Below are 12,471 nucleotides of genomic sequence, written 5' to 3'. Positions count from 1 at the left end.
ATGCAAACAGCCAAGATGCCCCACTACTGACAAATGGATTTAGAAAATGTGGTACTTACACACAATGGAGTTTTACTCAGAAATGAAAAAGAATGAAATCTTATCTTTCTCAAGTAAATGGATGGAACTAGAGAACATCATTCTGAGTAAGGTTAGTCAGGCTCAGAAGACCAAAAATCATATGTTCTCCCTCATCTGCAGACTTTAGATATGGGGCAAATACAGCAATGTAGTTGGATTTGGGTCACATGCTAAGGGGAGAGCACATACAGGAGGCATGGGGATAGGTAGGAAACCCAAACATGAAAATGTTTGATGAACCTACTGCAGAGGAGTTAATACAGAAACCTTAGAGCGACAGAGGTCAATATGGGGAGGTGATCAGAAATTAGTGAAAAGGTCAGGTAGAGATGAATCAATTTGGGTTGTAACACACACCTATCCTTATCTCAACTAGCAAAAACACTTCGTCTTTCTTATTATTGCTTATATATATGTGTGTGTGTGTGTACAAAAGAAATTGTACAAACTGCAAAATTCTGCACCAAAAAACTTATGGTGGGCTGAGTATTTTCAATACCTACTGCTACTGCGTGGACTTTTCAATGGCCTTGGGTCCATGTAAAACTAGTGAACCTCAGTTAAGCATAGCAAATTTTGTGTGGTATAACTTATGACTTTCAAGCATATAGTTCAAAATAAACACATATTTCTTGCATTTCACCTCACACTCATGTCCCTGTTTGGATGCCAGCTCTCTTGTGCCAGGTGAGTTTGTCCTGTAAGCCTAACTGGGGGTGATGGGAGATGCTGGAAACAACAGACATAAGACCAAACATGCATAAAGCTGGGGTGAGGTAGGCTGGGTGCTTGGACAGACCAACCACCACACCTCCAGTGATTTTATTATATACAGTGGCAACACAAGGTGGAGAGGTGGAGAGGCAGTTCTCGGCAGAGGGGGTGTGACATTGTAATTCTGGGGAACAGGAGGAAGCTGTGACAGCTTCTCTTTGAATGTAAACATTAAAGGAAAAACAGCTATACTGCATCTTGCCCTTTTCTGCAGCTGAGGCTGTGCCAACTCAAATATGCAATTTATTGGGCATAACTATGTTTGCTCTCTTCTGTGGTTTGGGACTGTGCCAAACTCAAACCCATAGCTTATTTAATACACCTGTTGGGTCACCATACATATTGCTTTGTTGTTCTTTTCTCCAGTTTTTGTCCTTTGTCCTGAACTATTTCATGTCTTAAGCAAGTAGTGCTTTGTTGGAAAACATAATTTGACATGACAGAGTGGTTGCTAAATTTGTCACAGTAGAATGAAATCTCACATCACAACTTCTTCTTAGAGGAATAAAGAGAACTCCCTGCTTCAGACTTAGATAGAACTAGTCCCCTTTCTTCTTTTTTCCAGTTTTAGTAAGCTTCTGGCAACAAAACAGAGAACATTTTGTTATGATGAATATGACAGTTGCCACACAAGCCAGCAGGAACCCAATCACATCCAGAGAGTGGTACTGGATCCAGGAGAGGTCATGGACAGCTGGGCGAAGATGCTTGGCTCCTTTGTGGCGCATGACAAACTCAATCCAGAAGACAGCTTGATCCAGAGGCTTCACTGGCTGATCGTGGTGAATTCTTGATAACCTCATAATATTCTCTTTATAGCTGAAGGAGAAGCAGAAATATATCAACAAAGGTAAGTTAGTGTGGCTCAGCATATTATGTCATTGAATGTTTCTGTAAGGTGCTATACAAATGATTCAAATACAATCATGCTCTGAAAATGCTATATTTTTGCTTTTGTCTGTAGACAGTACTTGGTTTTCAAATAGAATATTTTGATTGACAAATATTTTCCAGAGTGGAATGGAATATCAAGAGAGAAAGTTAATTTTTTTCCATCAGAGGAAGTAGGAGTAAGTGATTCAAAGTCCCATGATTGAAGCAATATAGATGCAATTTGACATGATGATTCTCTGGAGGCTTTTAAAGAGTAGTTAAGTGATGGTGGGTGAAATGCCACATTACCCATCTCTCAGTTTCCACTAGTCTCTTTTGCCCTTTATTTTTAACATTCCACCTAGTAGCTCAAATGATTATTTGGCAGAATTAGTCATTCCTCAAAATGTCCATCTACTTGTCAAAATGAATGGAAAAAATCATATATTTTTCTTGTACTTGGTGACTCCAAATGATCAGAATGGGCAACATTTTCAATGATCACTGCAAATTTGTCTCATTTCATCTGTCCTGTAGCTGTACCTTGAACAGTGGTGATTTTTTAGCACCTTTACAATACTTTTCATGTTGTCTTTTCCTCTACTTGCACATTCTTTCAGATTCTTGCTTTTATGTCATTATTGAGACCTTAAGTGTTAGTATTAGCATAGCAATTCTATAGATGGGAAATGATTGTCATTGTTTTTTATTGATTGAATTATATTACTTAAGAGTTTCATGACTGTGGAAGCACAGTATGTATATTGGAATTTTCTAAATTTACTTGGTAAATTATATGTTTTACATACTATTAATAAAATCTAAAAGTAAGGATAATAAAATCTAAAAGTAAGGGTAATAAAAAGAATTTTTGAGCATATTAATATTTAGAAATTGTAGTTATACAATGAAAACTTTTTGTCATTTATCTTCACATTCATCATTCCTTTCTTATGTAGATTAAATCATATTTAAAAGGTATTGGCCATATTACAAATAGTTAGTACATCCAAAATTATTTGTGTTGTAGAAATTATTACAGTAATTGATTAGCCATTTAACATATGAGATCAAATGCAACTTTGAAATAACTGTCTTGTTGAAAATGAAAGCAGATTTCAGATGGATTAATTTAAATTCTTTAAAAATAAGCCTCTTCAAAAAGTGACTGAACACATACTCACTGATATGATCACCTTTCAATTAATACTGCCTAAAAAAGAATGCAGTTATACTCACGAAGGGTCATCAATGACTGTCTTCAAGGCACTGAGAAGGTCTGTACTTGACATTGTGGTAAAGTCCACTTTAACAGCTGCTCCCTTGGCTTTCATGTGAGCAATGTTATCAGGTTGATCCCCGAACAAAGGAATGCCCACCATAGGGATCCCATGATAGATTGCCTCATAGATACCATTGGTTCCACCATGAGTTATGAAAGCTTTCATTTTTGGATGACCTACAATTGAGTGAATTGCCACAAAATTATTAACTATATCTTTTAGGAATGAAATGAGAAAAGTGTAGTATAAGGCTTTAATAGGTATAAGAGAGAGTGTTCTCTAGCTAATACATCATTACAGTCATGAAACTGCATTGAAATTGTTCAGAAATTTAGAAAAAGAAGCACCTATGCCCACAGGAGAGTTAAGTGAAGGTTACATAGAAGAGGTTGGATGTGATGTGAGAATTAAAAAATGAAACAATATTGATAAGAGGAGGAGAAAATGAGAATAAGTTTTATAAATTTACAGCATGTGCCAATTTAAATGTGTGGGAAGAACATCTTGGAGTATTTTCTCATAAATACATAGTGATGTCAACTATTCTGACATGATAGGTGTCCAAGGCAGCAGGAAGAGGTATGAATGTGGTAAGGTTATGAAAGAAAACAAAGGGCACACTTTACTGTGAAATACGTTGCCACCTCATGATAAAGTGTGTGGGTTTATTTCCATGGAAAACTCGGAGTCCATGGTAATACAAGACAGGATGTTATTTTCAGTAGCATTTGAAATTCTCCTGCAGCAGGAGCAATGATAATGCAAGTTTCATAAGAATGACACAGAGACAATGCAGGAAGTACCTGAAAATTCTCAGAGATGTGATTATACCTGAACTAAAGACACTTTGATTCTGCCATAAAAATATGACTATGAGCACTATAATCACAATGTTTGTATTTATTTTTTCACTCTTTAATCTTATAAAAATATGAAAAGGTTAGCTTGATCTTTTGGTATTGAAATAGTTAATATTCAATTAAATTTATTACTCTTGACTTATCATCTTCCTGACTTATTGTTTCTCATGTTCTCACTGATTAATTTCCAGAGTCTTACCAAGAAGGTCATTCTGGGGGATCCACTTCAATAGCAGAGTATTAGATCCTAAAGTATCTGGTTTCTTGCCAGCATATTTCCATACAACCTGTTGGTACAGAAAATAACTTATTGTATGACTGAAATTTCAGCATACATTAAGTTGAACTTATATAAAATTGAAAACATCAGTTGAACAACTTCCATATGACAGATAAGGAAATTAAGAGAGGAGATTTTAACATAATTATTATGAAAGGACTAAAGGATGTAGAATATTTACACTGCTTTTACTTATCATTGCAATCAATTGAGTGTAATATAGCCATGAAATTCATACGTACTAACTTAGAAAAATGGGATGACACAGAATGGAAGACCCAGATATAAGTCTATGCAGGTATACCCATTTGATTTTTGACAAAAGTGCCAAAAACATACATTGGACAAAAGACAGCCTCTCAAAAAATGTTGCTGGGAAGCATGAGTATCTACGTGCAAACCTGAAACTGTGTCTATGTCTTTCACTCTGCACAAGTATCAACTCAAAGTGGATTAAGGACCTTAATACACATCCTGAAATTTTGAAGGTAGTGCAAGAAAGAGTTGCAAATACATTGGAATTAATCAGCATAGGCAAGGACTTCCTAAATAGAACTCAAATGACTCAGCAAGTGAAAGAAAGGGTTGACAAATGGGACTACATTAAATTAAAAAGCTTCCGTACAACAAAGGCAATGGTCTCTAAATTGAAAAGACTGCCCATGGAATGGAAGAAAATCTTTGCCATTTGTACATCTGACAAGGGATTAATAATCAGAATATACAGGGAGCACAAAAAATAAAACTCCCCCCAAATCAATGACCCAATAAAGAAAATGGGAAAATAATCTGAACAGAGCTTTTTCAAAGGAAGAAATCCAGATGGCTAAAGAACACATGAAGAAATGCTCAATATTCCTGGCTGTAAAGGAAATGCAAATCAAAACCATGTTAAGCTTCTACCTCACTCCTGTTAAAATGGCTAGAGTCAAAACACAAACAACAAATGTTAGCAAGGATGTTGAGAAAAAGACCCTTCATACACTGCTGGTGTGTATGTAAATTAGTACAGCCACTACGGAAAACATAACGAGGGCTCCTCAAAAAACAAAATAGAATTACCATATAATTCAGCAATCCCACTCCTACAGATATACCCAACGAAATGCAAGTCAGGTTAACACAAAGTCACCATACACCCATGTTTATTACAGCATTATTAATAGCTAAACTATGGAAACAGCCAAGATGCCCCACTACTGATGAATGGATTAGGAAAATGTGAAATTATATACAAAGGAATTTTATTCAACCATAAAGAATGAAATTTGGTCATTTGTAGGTAAATGGATGAGACTAAAGAACATCATTCTAAATAAAGCTGGCCGGACCCAGAAAGCCAAAAGCCACACATTTTCTCTCACATGTGGAATATAGACCTAAAAATACAGCAATATTAAAAACAGGTAACACTAAAGGGAATCACATATGAGAGGGATAGGGTAAAAGAAGGAAGTTAAGAAGGTGAGTACAGTTGATGTACTCTCTATACAGGAATAAATATAGAAGTGTTAAACCTATTGAAATCACAATAAGAAGTGGACCAAGGCAGAAAGAAGAAAAATAGAGGGTATGAAGCAATTCGAGTTGCTTGCACATACATACATGCTTACACATGTAGACCTGGAAATGTCACAAGAAAACTCCCTGTTTAGCTATCTTAAACAAACAAGAATGTCCTTTTTTTCTTTTATATAGTTGGAGAATAAGAGAAAGGAATAGGTTCTTCCTGAGAGAGCTGGTTATGGGAGAGGGAACGAAGTGGGGATAAGGTGTGGTAGGGTGAATATGGCTCAAATACTGTGTACACGCATGTGTAAATGGAAAAATAAGACATGTTGAAACTATTCCAGGAATAGGGTGAGGGGAGGATAAAGGAGAATGGTGGAGGGGGGTGAATTCGAATATGATATATTTGAAATACTGTAAGAATTTTGTAAGTGCCACAATGTACCTCCTACCCAGCACATTTTTAAAAAGTTAAATAAAGAATAATGGAATAAGTGACAAATTCAAGAATGTATGAAAATTTAAAGCTGCCAATATGATTCTAGTGTGGAAAACTGCACTTAATTAGGAATATTTGGCTACCTGTTTATCTTGTATTGTGTATTTTATCTTAGATCTTATTTAAAAATTTAATGCTAGTTTTATTTTCTTTTTGAGTAATACGGTTAGGAATTTTCTTATGCCCACTTCTTTAAATTATTTCTTATAGCTTGCTATCTATTGATGTACAAAAGAAACAAAATTATGCAGTCAGCCATTTGTGAGAAATAAATTATTCTTACTAGGAGGTGCATATAATTTTTTATAGATTATAAATTATCAATCACTACCCCCTCAAATATGAACTGGGAATTTTGATCTTAATGCAGAATTTATGAGTTTATCTAGATTTGGAATTTCTTTATTGTTTAAAAGAGCAACAATATGACTAGTGGAAGACAACTCAACTCTCTGTTAATACCTTGATGATATTGATATTTAAGACCACAGTGTTGTGAGAGCAGTTATTAGAGAGCTTCTTGTAGATCAAAATCATTTTCATCCCTTCCATAAAAATAAGAAATTGAATTTTGAAATAGCAAAAAATCTTTTAATCTGGAATATAATTTGTAAGATTTATTGTCCATATTCCATGTGACTAATAAAGTAACTTTATGTTTGATGAAAAATTACCATAGGTGATTATAAGATGTCTATATCAGACTGGAAACTAAAAAGTACTCTATGAATGTGCACATTCCATAATTGTTCATAATTGGAGACAAGAATTCACTAATAAAATTTATGGTTTTGTGGGTTTCTAGTTTTTTCCTATACAAGATTTGCTTCCTCTTGGCTCTTTCCTTTCCTTTCTCCCTCTTCAAGCAGAAAGAGATAGAGTCTAATGTGTTAGAAGCTGAGATCTTGGGTGATATACTCTAATGAACTGGATTGACTTCATGGCCAGGATCAGTCACTATCTTTTATCTTATATTTCTCTGCTTCAGACATTGGCCATGTCCTGTTCTCTAGAGCAAGCTGCTTTCTCTTTCTCTAAATGTGCTTTGTAAAGTATATATTTACTCAGGGCTGGTGAACTCTTACCTAATTTTATCTAAACAGCCCCTGAACATTTAGCTGAACAACCTATTCTAAAATGATGGTGAGACACCTAGACTACATGATGAAATTCAGTTACCTGCTTCACATTAGTATTTGATCACCATACTAATTAACATTTGGTTACTTTCTGTTAACAACTATAACATATAGAGAGTGTTCTCAGAAATCCTGCCTAGAAAAGGAAGAAAGGATAGCGCAGAATCTGGTGATTGCTGTATATCTGCCTGTAGTTCCATTCTGATACCAAGTTCTGACTGTACCTGTTAAATATAATCTTCCTGGTCACAATGATAGAGAACAAATCATTTTCAATAAAACATTCTAATATTTTGTCATCTGCCATGTATATTTCTGTTTTAAGATGTATAAGATGAATTAGATATTTAACAATTTATTTTTTTTTTGACAGTACTGGGGTTTGATCTCAAGGCTTGTGTTTATTAGGCATGTGCTCTAACACTTGATCCATGCCCTCAGCACAACAATTTACTTTTGACACACAAAGGTTTTTTTGACTCAATTTGTTTTCAGAGTTTAACAAACTCTTTCTGTTAGTGTCCATCAAATAGTTACTTTCTCAAACCTTTTGTGGAATCTGTGCAAAAGCTGATGCAATCACATTGGCCCTTTCTTCTGTCATATTACTGACCATCGACCCAAGAGAAAACACCACAACACCATTTTCTCCAGAGCTCTGGACAAAGTCTTCTATTTCCTAAGAAGAAAAAATTTAATCTATCACAAAAGAGGTTCCTCATAGCAAACACTTTTCAAAGGACTCTTATTAAAAATGTATCCTCCTTGTACAACTATTATATGCAAATAAAATCATAAAAAACAAGTAATAACAAATACTCCCAGGATGTATGAAGCCAGGAATCTTTCTAAATTATTCATGCAAGTGTAAATTAATGGTGCCATTATGTAAAAGAGTATGAGGTTTCTACAAAAAACTAAAAATAGAAATATTATACAATATATTACTCCTGGCACTATAACCCAAAGGATTATAAATAAGCATACAATAGAGATAAATGAATATCTGTGTTTATTGTATCACTATTCACAATATCCAAACCATGACATAAGCTTAAGTATGTATCAGCAGATGAATGGATAAAGTAAATATTGATTATGTAAACAATGAAGTATCATTTATCCACAAAGTATAATGAAATGGTGTTGTTTGTAGTAAAATTACTGGTAGTTAAAGACATCATGTTAAACAGAATTATCCACACAAGGAAAAATGAGTATTACTTGTTTTCTCTCACATATGGAAACTAAAGTAATAACAACCAAAAGACCTGAAAGTAGAAGGACTAGTAGGAAGGGAAGGGCACTGAAGGGAGGGCCTGACAATAGAAGGTAGAAGGGAGGGTGGATATCATCAAAGTATGACATATGTGTATAAGCAAATGCTGCAGAGAAGCACATTTATTTGTATACTTTTATGTTAATAATTATAATGAAAATGGTACTTTAAAAATTCTTGCTTTCTGTGACAATTGTTTGTATGACTATGATCTTCACTAATTGGGAGATTGGATTATGGTTTGAGGTCAACCTGGGCAAATAGTTTCTGAGACCCACATCTCCAAAATAACCAGAGCAAAATTGGACTGGAGGTGTGGTTAAGCAATAAAATATCTGTTTTGCAAGTACCAAGTTCTGAGTTGAAATCCCAGTCCTACAAAAAAATTCTTGCTTTCTACTAATTTCTTAAAAAGTGTTAATTTGAAACATCTTAGTTTTTTGTTCCTTATCATGAAGTATCACATTATTTGCTGACAGAATTATTTATACTTGTAAAATTAATGGTTTATTTTCAGGAACAAGTGGTATCATCTATTATGTCTTTATTTCAGATGCTGTATGGATTTTCTTTCTGGTCATTCTTTTTGGAAGCTGTGATGCCAAACCCCAATGTACCCAAGGGAGTAGCATTGAGGTGCCCCATAGGATTGATATATGCAAGAATCACCAGTCTGCTAAGGTAAACAATCCCTGTCATGCTCTAAGAGGGAATAGTCTGGGATCACAAGTGATGAGAGACTTAAATACTTTATTGAAAGGAAGAAAATATTGGGTTTGGGTGCAAATGTTGTGGAGGACCATACTTTACATTGTTGAAAAATTAGATTACCTTCAAGAGCAAGCTGGTGAAAGGCTACTATATAATGTTAGCATTTCCTCTTGCTGATTTGATTGACAAAACTCACACATTTACATTAAACTAATTACTTAATCTGCAGATTATCACTAATCTATGATTTTTCTTGAGAATATTGTATCAATCTATTGTACAACTAGTTCCTATTAAATGTGGCACATATTGGCAAATTAATATTATTTGTTATAAATAGAGTTGCTGTACTAGCCTTGGACTTGCTGTGACACAAGGGAAAAAAATGAATGGTAGTTTATTTTAGCCATTTTGTGTCTTTCTATTTTATAAGGCTGAACATAATTCAAATTCTTACATGTGTCATTTAGCATAAGATAAAATGCATCATTTCAAAAACAGCCATATTAACTATTCACCCTACCTTTTTAATGTGTAGGTAGGATCTTTATACTCTAAAGTTTAGTGGTTCATAAAAAATAGTATGTGATAGAAACAAAAGCATGAATATTATAGTCAATATTTCTATATTAACCAATTCTTTCCATATATCATAACCTGTGGTTGGACTTTGACATATGAGCAGGCATAGCCATCTCTATAAAGAATCTAGTCTAGTTTCCATCATCTGTTGCCTTAATTCTTGCAACAATCTTCTATATGTCTTGCATTTACATTATTTTGGTCTCTTCAAACAATATGGTGACTATTTTGAGATATTGTTTAAAAAGAAAATCTCATTTAATGTCTCCAGTGCTTAACACTTTTAATGGGCTTTCACATGCTATCCATAGGTGGTTCAAATTCTTAATGGATATCTCCAATTTATCTCTCCAAAATCATCTCCCTCTTTATTTATCTTCATCCTGCTAAATTAAATTTGGAGTTATTGAGAGGTGTTCTTATGAGTCTCTGTGTCTCATTTTAATTAATTTATTAATTTATTTAATTAATTTATATTTTATTCTTTGGTGTATCTCCCTCTATATAATTTCTTAACCTAATCTTCACATCTTTGATGTCACACCTTAATTACTCAAAGATGCTAGGCTATTTTCTTTGATCATTTCTTGATGTTTTTTTAACATTCTAATTGTCATATCTTTCTCACTGACCCAGGCACCCTGAATGAGGAATGTAGAGTCATTTCCAACAAAATTGCACAGCAAACCAATCAAATCAACAGGAATAGGTTTACCTTAGGCAGAGGCTTGGCAGGCTTACACTGGAGTCCTCCCACAAAGACAAAATTTGGTAAGAGAGGGCGAGGGAATTCCAAGTCCCAGTAGGTTCGAATAAGCCATATATCAGCTTTTCCCATTATCTCAAATAATGTCGTGGGTCTTCCTGAATCAAGAAAAGAATATGAAAGATAGGGCAAATAGAATATTGTGTCTGTAATACAGCACGTGATTTCCTGAAATGAGTTGGAATAATGTGATATCACCAAGGTGTTTAGTTACTGTGTTTTGACTTCAAAAATGTATAAAAAGTCTGCAACTACAGCTTTCTGCATTAGGGACAGAGACACTATTTACTTAGTTGTGAAGGACTTCTCATGGCATTATTGGTAAATATTTTAAAATTTTTAAGTAATGAACTGTGCTGCACAAGGGGAAACATTTTCCTTAATGCCACTTAAACTGTTGTGCTAATAAACTCCTTCATGTTCACAGCTACAATCATTAAGTCCCTTACAGAGGTTTATAATTACTGCTCCTTAAGATAAATGAAAAGTATCATAAGGCATGCATAATTTCACTGAGAAAAATCAGTGGTTCAGTTTCTGGGTTATTATTTTCTTGAATATTCTGAACAAGTCATGAGCATAGGGTTCTACATCAATCACTTCATGATATAAACATTTCCACAGTAGTTCTGAGATGGATTGATTATTTTACATTTTCATTTCATCTTCTGATTTTTGTCCACACAAACTCTCATTCAAAGGGACAGGGAGTTAGTATTTCATGATGACAATTAAAAAGTACACAGTTTACCTAGAACGTCACTGTATAACTGATTCCACTTCTCATCAAATGTTTGGAACCAATGGTCAAAGTACAGCACATACAGCATATTTTTTACCCGCTCCATGAATGTCATTCGCTCAGTTAGTTCAGACATAACAATAGGAACATAGGAAGGAGGCACAGGTAGACCTCCACTGTACTTCTCATGTGTGTATCCAGGAAGAAAGCGAAGCGTGTACACAAAAGGGATGTTCAGTAGCTCAGCCAGCAGTTCGCCACAGGGAACAATAGGATCTGCAAGAAGGACATCAAACCCTGACTCTTGTAGTTTTGCTATTAATTCCTTGTTGAAAACTATATCTCTGCAGAGAATTTGAACAGCATTAGAATAATCCAAGAAGAGTTTTTGCATTTGTGAATAATATGTCCAAAGTGAATATTTTGCAAAATTATATGTCCATTCATTGATCACTTTTTTGAAAATATCTTCGAAGCTAGTTTTACTCAAAGATGCAGGGTAAACCTCAAATCTAATAGTAGATGATTTGCTGGGGTCAACAAGAATGGAAGCTGATGATGTCAAGACAGTCACCTCATGTCCTCTCTGCACAAGTTCATCCAAGATTGTCTTCATATTGATCCAATGGCTGTATTCCATGGGCAACACCACCACCTTTCCACAACTTCCAGAGGTAAAGTAACACATGAGTTGTAGCAGAAGAAGAACTGAAGTCCATTTCATAGACATCTTGGTACAAGGCAATGCTTCTTTGACAATTGCTGCTTCTCTTAAATTTCCTGCTTATAAGCAAGGATAAATTGATTGAGAAGTTAATGTATAACCCCTCACTTGAAAGTGAATAAATAATATGAAGAGTTTTGTCATGTTAATCTCAGATTAACAAATCCAAGTTAAATGAACTCCATGTTATGAAAGTTTGTTGGTTTCATCTTATCTTAAAAGTGCTTTCATCCTTGTCAGGTTGAGTAATTGCAATGTGCAAATCACCTGTCTTAAATATCACATTTTATAGTGGTATCAAGGACAGTGCCCATCAGGAGGCTGTTACATCTGCAAGTCTCCTTTACATAGCACTAAAGATAAAAAAAT

At 34.6% G+C, this 12,471-nt stretch overlaps 1 protein-coding gene across 1 annotated transcript; it reads right to left on the bottom strand.

The window, feature by feature from the left end:
* Positions 1-838: 838 nt before the first annotated feature.
* On the bottom strand, positions 839-12,147 carry LOC141410966 (UDP-glucuronosyltransferase 2B31-like). The gene is made up of 6 exons (XM_074042072.1): positions 11,388-12,147; positions 10,586-10,734; positions 7,846-7,977; positions 4,071-4,158; positions 2,968-3,187; positions 839-1,674 (listed from the first exon to the last, which is right to left on the bottom strand). The coding sequence occupies exons 1-6, from the start codon at positions 12,106-12,108 to the stop codon at positions 1,395-1,397; spliced, it is 1,590 nt and encodes a 529-aa protein (XP_073898173.1). The 5' UTR covers positions 12,109-12,147; the 3' UTR covers positions 839-1,394.
* Positions 12,148-12,471: the final 324 nt, after the last annotated feature.

Source organism: Castor canadensis, chromosome 9 (genome assembly GCF_047511655.1).
Source record: "Castor canadensis chromosome 9, mCasCan1.hap1v2, whole genome shotgun sequence".
NCBI lineage: Eukaryota > Metazoa > Chordata > Mammalia > Rodentia > Castoridae > Castor > Castor canadensis.
The sequence above is the reverse complement of the archived record's forward strand: the minus strand, read 5'-3'. Positions and strand labels throughout refer to the sequence as shown.

What these genes read in the sequence shown, in the direction of transcription:
- LOC141410966 (XM_074042072.1), bottom strand. Translation starts at nt 12,108, where the DNA reads ATGTCTATGAAATGGACTTCAGTTCTTCTTCTGCTACAACTCATGTGT. An exon ending in CTGCCAAGCCTCTGCCTAAG is followed by an intron (nt 7,978 to 10,585) that starts GTAAACCTATTC and finishes TTTTCTTCTTAG; the next exon opens with GAAATAGAAGACTTTGTCCA. An exon ending in TTGCACAGATTCCACAAAAG is followed by an intron (nt 4,159 to 7,845) that starts GTTTGAGAAAGT and finishes CTGTACCAACAG; the next exon opens with GTTGTATGGAAATATGCTGG.